The sequence below is a fragment of the Harpia harpyja genome, chromosome 11 (genome assembly GCF_026419915.1).
Source record: "Harpia harpyja isolate bHarHar1 chromosome 11, bHarHar1 primary haplotype, whole genome shotgun sequence".
In the NCBI taxonomy this organism is placed as follows: domain Eukaryota; kingdom Metazoa; phylum Chordata; class Aves; order Accipitriformes; family Accipitridae; genus Harpia; species Harpia harpyja.
Genome location: NC_068950.1, coordinates 29,299,198 through 29,320,495, shown reverse-complemented (window position 1 = coordinate 29,320,495; position 21,298 = coordinate 29,299,198). Strand labels below are relative to the sequence as shown.

The following is a 21,298-nucleotide window of genomic DNA, read 5'->3' as shown; positions in this document are numbered from 1 at the left end:
GCTGAACTTGGGCTGTGCTTCAAGCTGCCACCAGCAAGGGCAGCTGGAAATGGTTAAAGAAAGGTCAGATTCAATCTAACATTAATTCATGTATATTTAAAAAAAGGATCTCAAAGCAGATAGGAGTGATTTACTTAAGTCACTGAGGCTCCAAATTTATCAGTTCTTAGGAGAATACCAACTGCATTTCTTACTACCTCTAGACATATTCGTAAGGCAGAGCACACGGTAGCTACTGGAGAATGCATCTGTCAGGGGTTGCTATGACCTCCACAGCTGCACAAGTTAAGTATGCCTTGCACATCACCTGCCATGGCCATGCCAGAGGGGTTGAGGTGCTGGATTATGAAGGGTGTGAAAAGTGGGGGCCATCATGTAGTTCCTAGCACCAGATCTATAGCAACAAGGCTATGCTGAGGGACTACAAATGGCTTTGAGGCCAAGACCCATGTTTTACACATGTTCTTTGGAGAATAGGGGAGAATCAAAACTGAAGCGATTTCTGGGTGTTTAGAGAGATGGTCATCTGATACTTAACTAAGACGACCTTAATGGCATAAGCTCTAGGGACTGTAAATATTGTCAGCTTTTCAACAGATGCATCCTGACCCTATTTATTTATGTTTCATCCACTTACACCTATAGAAGGGACTCTAAGCCATCTTTTAGGTAAATATTTACTGATATTTTATAAAGACGTTAATGATTAACGCTGGAAAATGGAAATCACAGCATAAGTCATTTTAGCATATATTGTAGTATAGAAATCCCAGTGGGTTCTGTGCAAGTACCTAGCTTCCTTTTACTCTTCTGAGTTTGATTATCGCCCAGCTTGAAATTTTCTTTGAAATCCTATTACTATTAAATAGGCATAAAATATTATTGCTGTTATTCATTATTACAAAACTGATGAGAGATGAGTTTGCAGAGATGACATTCACTGTTTTGGGGTAGCCCCTCAGCTGCTGCAAATCAATTGCGTTTCACAGAGCTACACTGTTGTATGCCAGCTGAGAAGACTGACCTCCACATTTAATTAATCAGATCAGCAACTCAGGTGCTGTTAGACTGCTGCAGGATACCTTCAATCCCATGTGGATATATTACTGGACTGTCTGATCATGCTTGGTGAAGTATGTTTAGTATAAAATGAAAGAGAAAGTGTGAAAAAGAAACTTGAGAAATTAATTTGACAGCGTAAGGATGTCTTTGTTTATCTTGGTTCAGGACTTGATTATGCAAATACCAAGGCAAGGCAAGGCACAGTCTTCAACAGTTTATCCCTAAGTAACCACTGCTCTCTGATGAATAGATGTCCTTGTTCTGAGTGCTGAGATTTAGACATGCCAGTAGATTTTTCAGATGACTGAATGCTTCAGTTAATGTTCTATGTTCTTGGCATGTGTCACAATTTTAAGACTCAAAAAGTCTTGGGACAAGAACAGTTCAAATTTATAGTGGTTTCTGAGATAGAACTGAATATTTTAAAAATCAAAACCTGCACTGTTCCAATGAATTTAAGGTATTTTGCAAGAGAGGAATGTGATTTGTCTTGATTCTCTGTCTCCTTTCCAATAAAACCCATGTGAAAAAGAGGTAAATATTGAATGCTATTTGTTAACTATAGCAAACTACTTTGGGGTTATTATATTTCTTAAATGCGTTAAAACTTCAGGGGGCTATATCAACTACCTTTACAGGCCTTTAAAATATAATGAAACTGCACAGAGCGTATTGAAACTCCTGTAGAGATGTTATAAAAATTCCTTCTTTCTGTTGCAGAGCAGCAAAATAAGGTTAAATTACACTTTTCATGGATTAAGTTAATTGCTGAATGTTTTACTGGAATGTACAGGATTACCTTTACAAATCTACTTAATTTACCCTTTGATCACATTAGAATTTAAGTGAGAAAAGTGCAATTCCAGTTCATAATAACAAAAGCAGAGAATAGAACAGTTAGTTTTAGTGTGCTCTTTAATTCTTTAATCACCCAATTTGATTGCTGGCACAGAAGTTCAAAGGCCAAAACGCCAATCTTTTTCTAATACTGTGAGGCCCTGATTTTACATGCAATGATACATATGCTTAACTTTGAAAGCATGAACAATCCCAAGGGCTTCCATATTTTCCATGACTTCTGAAATTTTCCAAGAAATAAAGTATTTTTAACAAAAATGATTAATGTTAAGCTTTCCCTGACCACTTTTGTCATTTTGATGTCACGATATCTCATAAAGGGTAAAGCCTAATAACATCCTGCAATATAATAGTCTGATACACAGTACAGTGTAGTAGCTGCCATTAATGACTGTAAATCTAAAATAAATGATTATAATAGAAAATTATGGATTATGCTTTATGATATCATATCGTATCTTTTTTCACCTTGAGGACAGTCACACTCTGGAACACACTGCCCAAAGAGATTATCTAATCTCCATTCCTGGAAGTTTTCAAGAGCCAGCTGAATAAAGCTGACTCTCTTAAACAGGAGGTTGGTCTAGAAATGTCTTGAGATCTCTTACAACCTGGATTATCCTATGACTCTGTATTATAATTCATTATGTGACATGCCATGAAATAAAAAAAAAGAAAATGAAAACACACTTTCAGAAATGTCAGAATTCTGAAACAATATTCCAAAATGTATTCCATGTTTTTCTAAATGTTTCAATCACAGATATATTAATATTTTGAATTGAAAAATAATTTTATTTAAAATTTTCCAAGAAACTCTGCTTCTGACACTATCAATTTTTCTCTAGAAATAGCCTACAGGACCTGAACTTTGGTTCACCGCTGACCTCAACAGGGAGATACGATTTTACATTCCATGTTTTTCAGGGCATAAAAGGACTTTTTTTTCTAGTAATGAACACTGTATCCCTGACAGACTAAAAACTGTAACTAAAACTTGGACTGCTAAAAAAAAGTTAAAATCTTTGTGATTCTAGGAAGAATGCCAACATCAATTTTAAAGGTATAAATTAAAACTCAGAATACACAGTTGGATGAAAATAATTTTCTCTCCTTTGTATCTGAAAATAGTTGGAAATAAATCCTTTTCTTGGCTACATAATATAAACTAATGCCACTGTATATGATTTAAAATTAAACATTCTTCTGAAGACAGTCTTAGGAGATTAATTAATCTTGATGAAGTCAAGAACTTATTTAGGAAATAACTTCTTGAACACCAGCACCAATAATGGAAATGGGTGTTTCTTGTTCACCATTTTGGATGTTATTTATTATTATTTTTGAAGTGTCTGCATTTTTAGCTCTATGCTGTCATTGCAATTCTTATGAACAAACAGTAGAAAAAGACAATTAAGATGGATAATAGCAGCATGAATTAAGAAACTAGTTTTCCTCTTATTCTGAGATAGCAATTGCCTCAAGAGCATTAGAATCAAAGAGGAAAGTTCCCCAAGACATGTACAGCAAGCTTAGTTCCAAGCCTTAATTCTTTGAGCAATTTTGAATACTTCTGATATATTTTTCAAAACTTTTATAAGGCAGTTAGGTTGGAATTCTACACAGGTGGCTGCTAAGAGCAAAATACAATAAGACAAGAGAAACTAAATGACTTTACGTGAGGTGGGGTGAAAGGCAGGGTAAGAGCAACAGGAACAAGATCACATTGGCTAGTTACTGGAAAAGGAACTCATAAACCTGCCATATGAAGTAATGTCATAGGTATCAACTATCGTATTCATATTTGCTGTAAATATAATTTAATGGCTTTTCACACAGCCATTATTAATTGGAGATTTTACTAACTCTAACACAGTTTTTTAATCAAATCCAACATTTATTAATGCACAAAAACTAATGTAATATTCTTACTGAAAAATGAGAGACAGCAACTTCATAACCTATCAATGCTGCCTACTGCTACTCGAGCTGGCATACACAGCATGGAGGCTCATCCTCAGCTCTAGGCTTCTCCTGAACGTCTCCCTCTCTAGACAAGATGATATAGATGTATGAACATGTGTATGCATGCTGTGTTGTGAGGCATTGGAGCATTGACAACAAATGTGACAAAGGATTTTCCTTTCAGATCTGAACTGGGACAGGTTTGGAGTATGTGTCTGCTATATGATCAGGGGCCATACTGCCCAACAGCACACACCCACTGGGCATATCTACATAAGTCAACCTGAACAAGAAAAGGTCAGACTTTTGACTCATGCTACCAACTTTCTTGGCCAGCGCTCTCCAGGAGCACAACATGACTGTCTGGCATTCAGAGCATGCAAGAGTACATTCAGTGTAACACAGGAATAGTTTTTACACAGCCAAAAAAATGAAAGCATAAAAGTTGTTTCATCTTACCATTTCACCCCTTGTGCCCTTTTCACCTCTTGGTCCCTGTAAGAAAGAGAAGCTGTTAATCCAGTATGCTTTCTAGCTGCCTAGGATTGAAATAAGCAGATTAATATCCATGAGAGTTATACTGCTCACATGGAGTTATACTCCACAGTATCATCTGTGGAACTCTGGGGCTTTAATTTTCCTGTACTACTAGAAAACTAAACTAGTTGAAAACATCTTGTAATTCCTATATGTGGAAAGCTGTTGTTTTCTTCAGATTGTAAATATGGTTTTTTTCAGTAATTTTAACTGTCAGGGTTCTCCCTGTCAATCAGCTGTATTCTCTATAGCTTGATCCACTGTAATACATCAGTGCTTCACCATCTTAAGAGTAGAGAACAAAACTTGGTACTCTCCGTCACTGAAGAAATCTGTTGGCCATATATCTGTTTTTATTACTCCATTAGTTCTCCTCTCACAGTCATAGTAGACACTGTTTTTTGTCTTCATGGCATTTTTGGCTAGTTTTGCACTTAAACTGTGTTTCCAAAGATGGTAACAATCTTACAGTTCTTCTCTGGAAGAATTTTGCATTTTGATAGCAGCATTTCATAACACATAGAAGTAATCTTCAACTGTAATGCTTTCTTAGTGATAATGGCAAACTATTACATTCAATATGAAGTCTGTTAAAAGCCTTCATACAAGTATATGCAACTGTAAATTTTTCCTCCTGAGTGGGATTGAAAAGAATACAGAAGACAAAAGTACTGTCTTTTTCCCAACAAGTGGAAAGAATAGTCTAATTATAGAAGGAAAATTTCCCTTCTCCCTTCTTTTTCACTTGTAAATATTTGTATTTATTGCTTTTATTGCATATTCCTGTTATTTTTATGACTATTATTTCAATTTTTAGACAGTCTCATTCACTCCAAGTCTTGTTGAACAGACAGAGGAACTTGGGTGGTTCAAAGAGCTTCTAAAACTACCTTATATGGCTGGGTAGTCTGCAGACATGAGCCAGAGGGTGCCCTTGTGGAACACTGCTCTGTCTCTGGCACAGGGAGTGCGACAAGGAATGGAAACAGGGATGAGTGCAGAGCTCCCCCACTGCAGGGAATCTAGGGTGCACTGAAGGTTGTCAGAAAGGTCAAGAAGATGTTCAAGTTGTAACAGGGACCTGACCAGCACCTGGACCACCCCAACAAGGGCTTGTGGGCACTCTCAGCATGTCTAGAGGGGTACTCCAAACAGTTCAGCCCAATCAACACATAAAAAATAAACTACATTGAAACCGAGTGTGGATACTCTCTAAATATGTCTTAGACCTAAGGCTGAGAAAGAATATCCAGGTGGTAGTTACTGTGTGCTATTTTACACCTTGACTTGCCCGCTACCCCTCTAGGCATGCTGTCTGTATACTGTACTTAGAAGGCCATTGCAATGACTTTGTGTGATTTTTTTCTTGTTTGTATTACAGGTGCTGGAGTCACATACGTTAGCTTACCAGCATGGTATAACACAGTCCTGTTAGCTGCTATTTGCAAATAGAAAAATGAGAAGGTTGCTAGTTGCAAAACAGATTATTAAAAATAAGGGTAGGTGAAATAACCAAATTATGCAAAAGAGAAGGGAAACTTACAGGCCTGCCAGTTGGGCCTGTTATGCCTTCTTGACCAACAGGGCCAATATATCCCTGTAAACAAGCAAAGAATTTATTAGTCCACTATGTTTTCAAAATGAAGAAAAATCCTCATGACTTGTCCTAGTTTAAAGTTGCTCAGCACGCAGCCCTGGCAAATATCCAAAAGATCATGGTGATATTCTCTTTCTGAATATTGAGTACACATTGCTACAAAAATCAGCAAGGTAATTATTTTAATAATTAGTAATAGTTTTGCTTGGAAAGCCCACACACATTCTTTTATGTGAAAGTTGATGCACTAAAACCAGTGGGAACTTAAGTACTCTGATTACCAAAGACCACACATTTATTGACCTACAATCAACTATATCTTGGAGCTATATTACTACCCACAAGTCCTCTTGTGTGGCTGCCAGTAAGTGCTGCTGAAATGTTACTTTCCTGTTCCATTTCACTTAGAGCAAACTGCTCATTTCCAGTGTTTATCTTGTATAGGAATGTTTAGAAAAAGAAAGTAGTTATAAGAACAAGCCCCTAAAGCTGCTGCTCTGCATCTGGTTAACTGAACTGATACAGTTCTGTGACGGCAATGGCAGCAGTGAGAGAAGAACATTTTGTAGTAAGGCCTTCCATGCTGCAACCTTTCCCTCTTTATCACTTGATGCTGTAAACTGGATGCACACTGCCCAATATTACAAAATGCTGAAGATGCTTCCACATTTTTGGTGAGTTGCAAAGTAGAATGTCATGAAGAAGGTGTCATGAAGAAGGTGTCATGAAGAAGGTGTCATGAAGAATGAGCTAATACAGGTTAGTAACCGTATAGATAAAAATAAAATATTTATTAAAAAAAAGACTACCTATTAGTCAATAATGCCTGAGCACCACTTTGTCTTACTGCAGGCAAAGTTTGACCCTTTTTTCTTTTGCTGTAGGACAGGATTATACAATCAACATTGTTGCCAGTAAGAAGAAAATGTTCAATCCCAATAGACAAAGATATGACAGCGATAAGGCTACTTGTGTAGATTAAATTATACTAGGAGAGCCACACTTTGTCAGCAGAGCTTGCTTTTTTCCTTCAAGATTAAGAGCCCAGCTCTGCTTGTGTATCTGTACACATGCTGCAACCAGAGCAGTGTTGCAGTACAAGGGAAGGGCTTCTACTGGAGTCATAGTCTCAGAGAGAAAGGTTTGGTTAGAGCTTTCTGGCCTTGTTAATAAGAAAAAAGATGATTTCCTAAATTAAAAACACGTGCCACTTGCAAGTCATCCTGACAATGCCCTTCATGGAGTGAAACACTTACAACTTGGCCTGTTGGACCTTTGGGGCCCAGAATTCCAACCAAGCCAATGTCCCCTGCAGGACCCTGAAAATGCAAAGGAACAGTTTAATCAGACATGGACATTAGTTATCCACTTGCTTCAATCTCTTGTCATCAGTGAAAGTAAGATAATTTCTAAGAGCAGTAACAGTGAAAATACCAAGCGCACTGACCCAGAATGTTCGTCCTTGGACATGGAGTACCCCGTTCTGCCTACAATGTTCCAACAGTTCAAACAGATTTTGAACAACTTATTGTTAAAGCTGATTAATTGTATGTTTTCCTAATGTTCTCACTCTGTAAATGGCTTAATATCTAACAGAAAAGAATGAGCACATACTTTTGGACCTGGGAATCCTTGAAACCCCATTAAACCTTGATCTCCATCTTCTCCCTGTAATAGGAGCAGGCATCCTTACTATTATTTCATGCTGGTAACTCTTGGACTACTTGTTTTGCATCAACAGCTGTGATTACATACAGTCTGTCCTTTCAGCCCAGTGTCTCCTGCTGGTCCTTGATCACCTTGTGATCCTGGAAGGCCTCTTTTGCCTCGCTTTCCTGGATGACCCAGAAGCCCTTTCTCGCCCTGTCAATAGGAAAATAATATATCCTTTATTACAATTAAGACAGTTATAAATGTAAAGATAGGTTTCCTGGCAGAAGTGTGGAATGTGCTTTCTCTCTAAGAAATAGACCTACTCCATTCACTTTATTTCCATCAGGAATGCTTTCAATAATTATACATTCACTAAAATGCAAACGTGACTTGACTGTTCCTTGACTTGGAAACATGCAAAAACCATACATGTTGGATCATTTCCAGTATGGTATCTCCCAGTGCAAGCAAAATTCACAAAACAAAATACAGAACAGGCAGGTTAGAAGTAAATTTAAAAAGTAATCCTCTGAGCAAGGCATAGTATAGTTGTGGAACTCCTTGCTGTTAGACTAAAAGTTTACATCGATTCAAATGGAAACTAGACAATTCATGCAAGAGAAATCCCCTGAGGACAATGAGATACATAGAAACCATGTCTAGCTCAGGAGGTTACTGAACTGCAATTAAGGCTGTGAATATACACCTTTCATGCTTCCTTTGCGCTTACGCTCTTTCCTAGGTATTATCTTTCCGCTCTAACAGACTTTTGGCCTCAGTATGTCGACTCTTAATGTTTATTTTGCACTATGTGTAACAGCTTTCCATCACCTCATCTATTCCCTGACTTTTTCAGATTGCAAGCACTTCTGAGCAGGAACTACCTCCTACGGCTCATTGTTGAGACAAAGGAGTCTCCAGACTGGGAGCACTGGCAATAAACACTACAAATAGTGAATACAGTTTATAATAAAATATTTTCACAAAAAGGTAACAAAGGCAGTATTTCTGCCCCCAAGTTTTCACATTTTAAAAAACTGCTTACCAATAAAATCTCACAGAGCACTGCAAATCATGATTTTAGATGAAAAATCCTATTCTAAATGGAGAACATTATCTGTAATGTTTCCATTCTTTGCTTCTTTTACCACTGAAATGAGTCTAATTAATATGACGATATGCTGATGTCAGGTACCCGGAACTGCCTGGAAACCAGAGCACTCTCAGATTTCTTTCTTTCTGACAGGGTTGAACAAGAACAATTTAAGTCCTCTGATAAATGGATATTCCAGACATGCTTGTTAGCCCCCAAACTTGGGATTTAGGCTTGAAATGACAGTACTTCTCTGCTAATAGATTGCTTAGATGTTCAAATCTCCCAAACTGTTCTAGAGTTTAAAAAGAAAAGTCAGGAAACATTTGGCCCTAAAGCTTTGAGTGAATAAATACGAAGTGTTTTGAATGGCTTCTGGAGTTGGGAATAGCATCCAGATGGATGGGACCTCTGTTTTCAAATTACAGTTTATAGAAATGAGGTCAGCACAACTTGCAGTCTTACCCTTCAAATAAGTTTTGATGTCAATTACTCATATGATTAACAGCAGCACAGTGGTACCACAATCACTGGATGCAGTATGAAGACTAAGCAATATCAGGAATACTGTACTTAAACACGATCCCATGTGTGTACCTTTAGTCCGGGTGCTCCCATGGGCCCTGGCATGCCTGGCAATCCCTTGGGACCTTGAGCTCCAGGATAACCTGCCAGACCTGGCAAGCCTGAGTTTCCTTTATTACCCTTAAGAAATTGAAAATAATTGATTACAAGCAGAATAGCCAAACTTGTTTTTTCATTGTATGCTAAAACAGGCACATAACATAAAATCAAAGCCACTTAATGCTTTCTGTGTATGTGGACACACATTGACAGTACATCAAAATATATGGAAAGACAATGATCAGCAGTATCATCTGGATTTCTGCTAATATTCCAAAAGCAAAATGTCATCATACTTAGCAACAAAGCTACATATGCTTTAATTGTGGGGTGGATCAATGTTTCTGAGGAGTCAAGTTATTATAGTTTAACAAGTCAATGACTGTCAGCAAAGCAAATGCTAACCATGCCACAGCCCATTGCAGTTGTTCAGTTCAGTGCTCGTCTTAAACCTTGTTCTGTCCTACCCTAAACATATCCTGATGTCATTTGTATGGGATCACCTACCTAGACCTTCTGAGAACATTCAAGAGAATCAATTGCCTCTTTGGGCTTATGCAAGGCATCTTCCCTATTAGCACCCTCCTAAAGAGGAACAGTTGCCCAGTTGGATCACCAGCTTAGGTACCAGTGATCTAGAAATAGTAAGTAATCTTCTGTCCACAGTAATTGTGCATTCAAGTATATATGGAAGCACTCATGGGTATACCAGTGACTGCTTTTACCTCCCACAGGGAATTATACAGAATAGTTTATATGATACCCAAAATTTTTCCCAGACCTGAAAATTTGCATGTTCAGATTAATAGCCTTTAGCGCTGATCCCTATTTAATTCTTTTCTAACTCTGTTTTGAAATATGCAGGAAGAGAGCACTAATCTCCGTTAATTATAGAAGATGACTTCTTGAGATGGTTGTTGGATGAGCGTTGTGTGATGTCTGAGCTTATCATAAGGAGCTCCTTCTGATGAAAACAAGATGCTGAATTCATTCATGACAGGTGTGCTGAAAATATGGTTGAGATTCACAGTATTCATTTTTTCAGGAAGAAGGAACTCCACATCAAGAAACAAAACGAGACTACCTTCCCACAGAAGCATGCAAAATTCAACATGCTTATTTATAAATGTCAGACATATTGATAATACTAGTATGATTGTGTACACTCTTGTCAGGATTCACATACAATAACTTCACCGCATGAAGAAAGATCAGAACATTTGTTATAAAAACATATGAGAACATCAGACTATAAACAAAAGCAACTATTTTTAATGGAAAAAACTGTTACTGAGTACATGGAGTCAACAATTTTGACATGTTAAAAAATACAAAATGGAAGTCTGCTACCATCCAAATGAATGTTTCTGTGATGTCATTTAGTAGAAATATATACATACATATAGATATTTGTCTTCTTTCTTATTTCATATGACATTCAGTTAAGCATTCATAGAAATAAAAGGGTTATATGAAACAGGATTTTTATATTAAATGTGATTTTCAGGGCTTTTGAATATAGTACCGCGGTTCATAGCCTGATGGACTGGTAAACTTGCATAGCAAAAGTTCTGTTCTTTTTATCCATTGTGGCAAAAATCAGTTACAAGCCTCTCCTTATTACAAATTATAATGCTACTATATATTGTTAATATGGAGTAATGGAGTCTTTTTTAATATGAAGGATAACATTTTGAGTGGAAAGGCAAAAATGTAAGAATGCTTTGGGGTAATACTCCTAAATCCAGCTCCAAATAATTTTAAGTACTTGGAAGAGGTTCAGTAGGACATTACCTGAAACTGAAGAGGCTCGAATAAGGTACATCTGCCCCCTATGGGTAGCTTGTTTAATTTCCTCTTTGTTCAACCAGATAGGAAATTTATACTTGTAACAGCGCCTCATTCAGCACCTTGGTTAATTCCTAACACCAAATCTAACTTGGCATCCTTTTATAACAATTACTGGTCCATCTAACTAGAACTACTGAGAAATACCATACTTGAAATCAAAGTGATCAGACTTTCAACAGTGAGAACAACTATAGGAATTTTCTCCCTCTTCTCTGGAGTGAATAGGCAAAGAGCTTTGTCACTGCTCCCAGAAGCAGCAGGTCACCACCCTTGGCCCACAGCAAAGAACAGACAGACAAAAAACCCGTTTCCGAGAATGCTTCCAGGTACCTCAGACACCTAATACTCTTTTTCACTGGTTTTGGGCAAAGCTTTAGAATCGCTTAGGTTGAGAGACATAGGTTACAGTTCAAAGACAATAAGGAAAACATGGGATTATCTCAGAGTCTGAGAGGAAACAGCCTCAGTTGGGGTCTATGGCTTGTTTTCAGGAACAGAACTGTGAAGCCTCTCCAATTAAGAAAGCATTTTCACTTAGTTGTAGTTACTACTAACATATGCTCATGAAATAGTTCTTCTCACAGTACACTTATGCTAACTTTAGATCCCGGCCAGAATATCAGGAGCAAAAGAGAAAAAAAACAAAAGAATTGGTCTAATTTTCAAGATGCTCAAGGAACTGAGAATGGTTCCTTCTGTTTAAATACCCTACCCTTAGAAAATTTGTAATGCAAAAGGACATAAAGAGAGGCAATATGGAAAGCAACTTACCTTAGGGCCAGGCGTTCCTGACAGCCCAAGCTTGCCAGGGTTCCCAGGAATGCCTTCTGGTCCAGGGTACCCAACTGCTCCTTTCTGCCCTGCTGGGCCTGGTTTTCCCTTGAAACAAATTCACATCAAATATAGCACCATCGGCTCTCTTCATCTTCACCATCAGAGAACTAGATTTCAGTCACAGTATTTCCTAAACCCTACATAATAACAGACCCAGTGACACAAATGCATACTTGTAGAGGGAGCTCTGAGTTAGGATGTTTGGTTTAAAATGCTGTTGGCTTAACCTTAGACTTCTTGTGTTGTCGGATCTGAGCAACTTCAGCTGAAACCATGGGGCTGACCCCTCTGTGTGCCAGGCCTGGAAGATGGTTGAGAGTGTTGATTTTTAAACTGAAGCAAGGAAACCTGATAAAGTCATCTATTTATCCCTGTAAAAAGCCCAACCGTATACCTTTTCAGCTTTCCTTTTACTAGATACTCTGTACTGTACATTTGCAAATATACGCTGTTCAAATTTGATCAAAAATACATACAAACTTCTAATAAGGCAAGTTTGTGCTAACTGTTGCTATACTTGCACAAAAAAGCCTCATGTCACATCCACCAGAGGAACGGTGATTTTTTTTCTTCACAATTATTTCCCTTTAGACTGAAATACACTATCTTAAGGGGCTTGGAGTTCTGCAATTATCTCTGTATGAATGCATTTCTCAGAAATTTAAAATATGCTAACTACAACACATCTTGTTTGAAAAAGCGTGGTTAACAACAGCCATATAGAATATAAGAAGCATGCCATCTTAATCTTATTTCTAACTTCTGGTTGCTGAAGTATCTTGCACTTGGGATGTGCTTTGAAACTTCCTCAAGTTCTAGTCTACTGTCTTCTCCTCACTTCGCCATATGTCTTGCCTTTTCCTCTTTTCTTTCATCTGCTGAATGTACACTCTCTGCAGTCCTCCAGAGGAAAGAGCCAAGTATTTACAGAAGACACACAGTTCCTTGTCATCAAAAGGCCCTTGCACTTTGCCCAGCAGGTACAAGCTGTGTGAAGCAGCTGCATTTCTCTGGTTACTGACAATGTTTTGATGTGAGGTAGTAAAACTTATTTACAATATGGGCTTGTGTGGTACTATTTATTAGGGGACCAAAATAGCTTTGATGCATTTTGTTCTTGGTTATGTTTACAGAACACCTACTGCTTCCTGCTCTGTCTTCTCCCTCAGGGAGAAAGGGATGCAAGTTAGCTTCTCTACAGTAACTCAAGAAAGAACATTAAAAATTTCAGCTCAGGGCAAGTGAGAGAAAGAAGTAAACCTCAAGGGATCTGCCAGCCATATCCATCATGAACGTACGGATCCACGCTTCTGCCAGCTGCAGCTGTTCAAAGAACTGATGGGAGCCAGGAGTGAACAGTAGTACAGCTCTGTGCAATATAATGTGATAACTTGCATATTGGACTACAAGCCACAGGCAAAAAAGATCTAATTAGTAACTTTACAAGCAGGAAGCACCTTGTTGTTATTAGCTGCACTTCACTTCCATGTGCTGAATAACTGAGCATAATTCAGTATAATTTAACATAGCTTCAAAAATTATTCTTATTTTCACAGGGGTTCCTTTACACTTCCTGGATAGTAAGAAGGTTCTTTAGAGTGAACCTAAGACTTTCTGGTACCACTGGCATGACTCTATTTTGGTTTTATTAGTTATTATTTTCTGTGTTTTATAACCTGAAGACAGACAGTAGAATTTTGTTACTTACAGAAATTCCAGGTTTGCCTGCCTGACCCGTTGCTCCTTTCTTCCCTGTGGGTCCCTAAAAGTTACAAATACTTGTGAACCGACAAATGTCTTAAACTCAGTCCCCTAAGAAGAGCTGAGAATTGCTCCCCTCTAGTACACATGTTCACATTGCCTGGCTTTGGACCAGATTATTTTCATTTCAGGAGACAGCAGAAAGTTTTTCAAGTAAAAGTGAATACATTTTTGGTAGAATTGTATATTTTTCCCTTTCCTGAATTGGTATAGTGCAGTTTTCAGAACTTTTTCAACAACAATAGGCATAAGAAGTTTTTCACTATGAATCTGGCAATTTCTCCTCTATTGGCCACACCTCTGTAAGGAAGTACGCTTTTACAGCGCTTCCCGTACCTTTTAAAAAGGGAAGTCATGAAAAGTAGGCAATGTAGATGCACTGAGTGTATGTGGAAAAGAATACTAGAAAACAATAGTGTCACACTATAGGAACATTCTTTTTATCTAAGATGTACACAACATAAAATTTACTTAAAACCAGACTTTTTTTTGTTTTGACTGATCTAGGAATCTGTAGTCTTAGAAAACTGAGTGATAATGATAGCAGGTAACATTCTCATAAGTTGTTTAGTGACACAGGAGGCCAAGCACCAAGGAAGAAAAGCTCAGAACGGGTCAAAAGCATCTCAGAGAATTTGTTTATAGGATATTCTTCACAGAATATAAAGATCCATGTCATGAATTTTATCCTACCTCTAAAAGATGCAACCATTTGGACAGCAGGCACAAGAATAACAGTTGTTAGCACAAATCAAGTAGAAAAAAGCTTCCAAGATTTTCTGGATTAATTATTTTAAATGCTGTTCTTAAAGCAAAAGTGATGCTAAACTACTATGCTGCAATATTACATAACATGCAGTAAAGTGAAAAAGCTAAGGTCATTGTAAAAGTAAATGTTTTATAATTAATGTAAATATGATAAAATCAGCAAAATTTTGTTCTATTCATTAATTTAATGCCTTTTTGTTAAGAAAGGCATAAAAAAAGTCCACCAATCAGAACTGGAATGTGTATATTCAAAGAACTTTATATTGCTTTTATTAAAATTTCTGAATGCATATAAAGTAAACCCATATGATTCAGCATTGCAGTTTATGGGATTGGCTTTGCAAGGCTTGCTACAGCAGCACCAGTCATGCCATTGGAGTTAAGACTGTATGAATGTTTTCACTATTAACATTTTTGCGTAAACCTTTAGGCTCTTATGGGTTGCTCCAGGTTGGATATTGGTTCCATATTTGCAAATAGTAGTTTTAATCTGAGGGGCATTTGCAACACAAAGAAAACATTCTCCAAGGGAAAGACAAAGGAATGATTGATTTTATCCTGTGCTGCGAGTAGTTTGTCAAAGGCAGTATATCTAAGTGCATGGCTAGAGTACATGCTGACAATGTCTTCACATCATGTTTTCTTTCTGTTGCTAAATGTCCTAATTTCCTAATCTACTACAGATTCTTGTATTTACCTAGAAAATTTTGAAACTCTAATGGAGTTGCACTATGGAACCCCTCAGACAAAATATCTCATTTAAGTTGCAATGGCAATTGGTACTGTAAGAAATCCTTTACTGTAAATCTTTTTAAATCTCAAAAGCCAATGAAATTCACCCCATGGGAGAATATAAAATAATTTTGGCAATTTTCAACACACCACCAAGATGAACTATTATTTCTAAAGCAAAAGATGTAGTCTTTGATCTTTTTCATTACTTGCTCTGTCATTATTCCTCTACCATTCTGTAGCAAATTCCTTAATTTCCAGGTCTCTGAAAATTCGGTGCAGTGCAGTACCAGAAGGCTAATTTACAGATCAGAGCAGTAAAATCCTGGGTGTCTTCCAGAGCTAGTTTGCCACAAGGAACTCCATTTAGGGGTGTAATTGAATATTATTCAAATGTTTCCAAAACAGCCTCTCATAATGCTTTATATTACTCCAAAGTAAAACCACTTACCTATCAAATAACACATATTTACTATCCCAGATCATTATGCAATTTTCCATTCTATATTTTTATTGTCCCTGCAGGTATGAAAAAGAAACCCAAACACTGAGTTTTAGCCTTATATAACCATTTTCCAGTGATAGTCAGTGAACAGTAAAAACATACGAACTCCAAATAAGTGCAGTTTTGCTTTACATTTTTCTACTTACTTCTGAACCTCTTTCTCCTTTTGGTCCTTGCTCTCCCAATTCACCTGGCTCTCCCTTTGGAAAGAACATATATTAAATAAATAAAAAGAATCATTTGACTGCAGAAGAAAACACATTTTCAACAGCCAATAGAGAAATCTCACTTGTTTGAAACACTTACTGGAGGCCCCTGCTGTCCAATAGGTCCTCTAAGCCCTGGAAGACCTATATGACCCTGGGAAGCAGAAAATATAACATTGCAATACAAGTAACTCAGGATGGCATGTTCAGTGAGCTATAGATTTCCTTGTAAAGCCCATCTTGGGAGGTATTGGGTGGCCCCAGATTCACTGATGTGATCTAAATAAAGTATGCTCAGCTCTCCTGAGATCAGACCTTAGGGAGCTTTTCTTTAAATTCTCTACTTCAAACTGCAAGTCGGAATTACATATTGTTTAAACATTTCTGCACTTCTGTAAGCATAGATCGTATTCAGTTCATTGATTTATTACTATGTCTATCTGTATTATCTGTGTAACTTAAACAGGATATTTCGTGTCAAGGACTGTCTCTTTTGTATTTCAGCAAACAAACTGCATCAGTGATTAGCATGAGTTACCATACAACTTCTACATGCTGAAAGATTGAATACAATTCATGAGTAATTATTAGGATTAAATTTAGGAATTTAGGAAATTTAGTGCTTAAATTTCAGAGAAAAATGTTAATTCATTCAGTATTCCAGAATCACAGAATTGTTTAGCAAGAGGTATTACCTTATAGCCCTCATCACCAGGTTCTCCTCTATCTCCACGTTCACCACTAGGACCCTAGAGAGAAAAACAAAGAGCAAAATATAACAGCTGAACTGAAATAATGCTGCAGTGAAGTACAAAAAGAAAGCTGGGATTTCTCTCAAAACAGACTAACCGATGAGACGGAACTGAGGATTACAAACATTAAAGTTGGCTTGTCTAAAGGAACAAACACAATTTTTTCCTAAATAAAATGCATTGCAGTCAGACAGGAGCCACTGTCTAAAATTTTTTGTAACTGAAGACTAAAAGCTAGAAGATAGATCTTACATGGACATAAATAAAACAGGAGTATTGACCTCAGTAGAACTTCTCCAGGTTTATACCTGTATATGTATGATATCTGAATTAAAAATCTCCATGAATAAATGAAGAGACTTTGTTTTCAAGACATGCAAGGAAAACTCGCTTATGATTTCTGTAAGACAAAATTGGGTTGTTCTCTGAAATTACTTGCTGTACTCAGAATCTGCTTTAAGTGCGTCCTAATAAAAAGGCAATTTCAATCCCTGAGCATGCCTCACACATATGAGAACTGCACAGGAGCAGAGGGAATAACATGATTTTTGTGAGTCATGTGGTTCTTCCTGCTGTATTCATACACCTCAGTAGCTCTACTTTAGGGAAAGGCCCTTACTACAGTCCCACAAGAAATGGGATTTTCCCCCAGAATTTTAACTCTCATTGCAGCAAATGGACCAAATCTCAGTCAAAGGTAAAATAATGGGATAGAAAATCATGCCCATAGAAAGTAAGAATGGCCAAGACTTTCCAAAAGACATCCAGCCAATCATTAGATGAAATAGTAAGGGACTGCATTTTTCCCACCTGTCTTAAGTAAAGGCACATAATGAAAAATTGGCCAGCCATCACTAAATGCAATGTGTTTTACAGTTCACAAATTAATAGATTAGCCATTTTTAGTGCATATCCACCAACAGATACTATTATGCAACTGCTTGTATACTCTCCAAGGTTTCAGCAGCCTCACGGCATGTTTCCTAGAGGGAATCCACAAGGTGGAAGGGCCTTGCTTGCAACATTTGAGCAGTCAGCATTATAGAGCCAGTTCGGCTACAATAGAATTGGCTGAAGTCTCTTCTCTCATGCATTACCATAATTAAGAACCTAGTCCAGACTCTGTCTTCAGTTACATCAGGGTCTTATAGTCTTGCCTTTTGAGGAGGTGAGGTATAAATATTAAGGTTAATTTGAAGAGAAGTAGACTGTACAAGTATTACTTCTGGCACAATCAAAGCCTGAACATGAAATACTTCTAATAAGATTTTGAGATGTCATTTTTTTTTGGACATGTTCGTAATTGCTGCAGAGAGATATCCCACGATATCAAATCCCCACGACTATGAATTCAGTAAAAAATGGTTACAAAGTGCAGCACTCTCTAAATCAGCTAAATTAGTTTTGTAGTGGTAATGAAATAAGTCAAAACATATTTCCAGTTAGTAAAGCAATTAGGTATAATTCAGGATAAACAGAGAGGGTAAAATTCTGTTCCAAAATGTGCTGGTCTAAACACAGACTAATGGTATTAGTGTTACTGAACACAGGGCACATACTCTTAAGCAGGAAAGAGCACATGACTGCATTTTTCAGAGAGGGATTACCGATTAAAGGACCATCATTCTACATTTTTGTACAAGGGGGTACTGACTCCTGAGACAGTGATATAAAGTTTCAGAAAGAACCTGCATTGTCTCCTGTCGTGAGAGGCATTAATATAACTTTTTTGAGAAAGAAAGACCTACTGGTTCACCTATGGGCCCAGGTGGTCCAAGGACTGTATTGTCTTCGCCTGGGTAACCCTAAAATGAAGATAAATATTAAAAGATATTAACTTAGAAATTCAACCTCGTCTACAACGCACACATGTTCAAATGCTAATAAACACCCAGAGAGCATACTGTATAGATGCTAAAAGTGAATATAATGCTTATGGTTTTATTACAGTGGAAACGGTAACTCAATTTTAACATGCACCTAAACATCTGTGAGACAAAAAAGCTATTTGCATTATTCTCAAAGGCTGCTGTAAAAAGAAAAGTATCTGAATGATGTCCATGTAATAATTTTTTTATTTAATGAAAAAAAGGATAAACAGGATATTTGACAAGAGGAAAAAAGAAAGTTTCTTCCACTGTTTTGAGAAATATACCTAATATAGACAAACGAGTGTACAGAAGACTCCAACATTCAGCCTGAACTCCATTAAATTTTAAATATGAAGCAACTGCCCTCCAAACTAATAGACAAAAAGTTATCTATTCCAGATGATATTTACCAATATTTAATGCAAAGAAGCTCGCATTTTAAATACGACAAAGACTTTCCTAAGTGCTTTTTCATTAGTGACCAAGCAAGCTAGACACCTAGTTCCCAACAATTTAGTTTTCAGTTATTGTTTCTGAAAATTATATCAGAACCTATTTATAACATCAACCACTAACTGCCTATTAGTAGTATTCATTGAAAAACTGGCCCTAATGTTAGACTGTATTTCTCTGTCAGGTGCAACTCCAAACTGATCTTCATGAAGGGAATCCCTCTACCTGCTTGGGGCCACACAGACTTCAGTCAGCATACAAATCGGTTTGCAGGATCTGAGGCTTAAAAGAACAACAATGAATTTGACACTAAAATAGCAGCACTGAGGCAACATCCTGCCCCTTATATGAAGCACAGACTTTTGTCCATCTTAGCTGGACTTTCAGCAAAACCCGTGGGTGTACTCACAGGCTTAGAGCTCAGTAAATACTTAGCTGGTTCCGCACTAATTATTTCTGTCAGAAGTGCTCACTAAGGGCAGTGGTGCTATCGGATACAATAGAATGTGTTTCTTACAATGGGTACCTTGTGTTTTAAAACCTGAAACATTTCAACTGTATAATTCAGAACTCTGCCTCTGAATGATCTGTTTTCCCAGTTTTGCATTTCTTTTCATATTCTCTCACAATACTAATAAATACTGCAAACAGTGGCTTTTGCTGCATGCTGTGGAAAACAGTGAACATGCAGTAACATTTCCTCCCCTTATAATTACTCAAACTGTAAGACATTATAATCGATCTTCATACCTTTTCTCCTTTGGGTCCTGGGGGCCCTGGGGGCCCTGGAGGACCCTGGTGACCCTAAAGAAACAAACAAACCAAAAATTACTTCCAAAACAAATAATTAAAGAAATAATTAATTCCAAACTTTCTTTTAGCTGCTTGTTACTATTCTTTTTTTACTGCTCACTAATAATGCTAAATAGTGATGTGGCATAGAATTAATGGGCCCAGGCAGAAAATGTGTTGCGTGCAGGAAAAGCTCTGTGAACAGTGGGAAACCAAAGGTTCTGGAAGGGCTTGATGCAGGTGAGAGGAACAGGGCTGGTTCTTGCTTCAGGGTTAGGGCCACTGATGGAAGTTTCTGTTCAGAAAAAGACATGGCAGTCTGATCTAAGAGCAGGACTCAATCCATCTATGATGGTGATTATAATTATTTTTCAGTGAAAACCACAATATCTTTATGTCCTTCAACTAACCTCATTCAATCAGTTTCTGTTACTGCAATGGAAACTGCCTGGCCAGACAGTAAGCAGAGGTGGTGGTGTTTGCTGAACACACTTTATAATGAATAGCTGTAGTAGTTTTATAGGAACTTTATTCACAAGGGGTGAGATACATTGGACAAACAAGGGTTTCAAATCTGTGATAAAAAACAACTGCTAGTGAACTCACAAAAACCAGCCATCATTGCTTAAGGCTAATACTTCTGAGTAGATAATCATGTGTCTTATAAACATATGCGAGTATCTGACACTCCTAAAGATATTTGTGTATTCTAGATACAGATACCCATGATATTTGAAATTATTTAGAGTACCACAGACTTACTCAGGGACGTGTGCGTACATGAATTTGGTAAAAAACTCACCCCATAGCCTGTAATTCCTGGCTCTCCTTCAGGTCCCATTCCTCCTAGGTGTCCCTGTTAAATGCAATAATCAGTGATAGAAAAATGAACTCCCTTGTAAAATGTTACAACAATGCCTATTTTATAAAGTGATCACTTCGAAAAATCTTCAAATATTGAGATTTGAGAACCACACACAACTTCCTTGTTAGGTCCAACTTCATTTGGTAAAGAATACTGGGCTTTTCCCTGTTCTGTGGAAAAAACAGTCAACATTTTCAGTCCTAACTGTACAATCCCTGTGCATAATTAAGATCAAAAGGATCTGAGCTTTCAGAGGTGTGGAGGAACTCTGTTTATAAATGTGAAGTATGCCAAGAGAAGCTGAGGGTGGTCCTCACCTTAAGAAATTGAGTCCTTTCTTGAAAATATTGGCCATTAGACAGTTACTTTACTTCTGTACTTCATGTGTTCAGGGACACAGTGCTGCATTCAGTGGCCACAGGACTGGGCCCTGGAGCAGTGAGATGGGCAAGTTGCCTCACTAGTGCAGAGGCTGCATGTATCTGTGCATCTATCATACAGTGTGGAGCAAGCTTGGGG

The 21,298-nt window shown here is 37.5% G+C and overlaps 1 protein-coding gene across 5 annotated transcripts in view; it reads right to left on the bottom strand.

Annotated features, from left to right (window-relative positions):
• The window catches only part of COL24A1 (collagen type XXIV alpha 1 chain), a 152,594-nt gene that overhangs the window by 9,364 nt on the left and 121,932 nt on the right, over window positions 1-21,298 (bottom strand). For all 5 annotated transcript variants that reach the window (XM_052801639.1, XM_052801634.1, XM_052801636.1 and 2 more), the window contains 14 exons: window positions 20,717-20,770; window positions 19,873-19,926; window positions 18,547-18,603; window positions 16,742-16,795; window positions 16,147-16,200; window positions 15,987-16,040; window positions 13,783-13,836; window positions 12,012-12,119; window positions 9,363-9,470; window positions 7,775-7,882; window positions 7,634-7,687; window positions 7,276-7,338; window positions 5,966-6,019; window positions 4,345-4,380 (listed from right to left, as the gene is read on the bottom strand). In XM_052801639.1, the coding sequence (XP_052657599.1) occupies window positions 4,345-4,380; window positions 5,966-6,019; window positions 7,276-7,338; window positions 7,634-7,687; window positions 7,775-7,882; window positions 9,363-9,470; window positions 12,012-12,119; window positions 13,783-13,836; window positions 15,987-16,040; window positions 16,147-16,200; window positions 16,742-16,795; window positions 18,547-18,603; window positions 19,873-19,926; window positions 20,717-20,770 (912 nt within the window). The remainder of the gene's footprint in view (window positions 1-4,344; window positions 4,381-5,965; window positions 6,020-7,275; window positions 7,339-7,633; window positions 7,688-7,774; window positions 7,883-9,362; window positions 9,471-12,011; window positions 12,120-13,782; window positions 13,837-15,986; window positions 16,041-16,146; window positions 16,201-16,741; window positions 16,796-18,546; window positions 18,604-19,872; window positions 19,927-20,716; window positions 20,771-21,298) is intronic.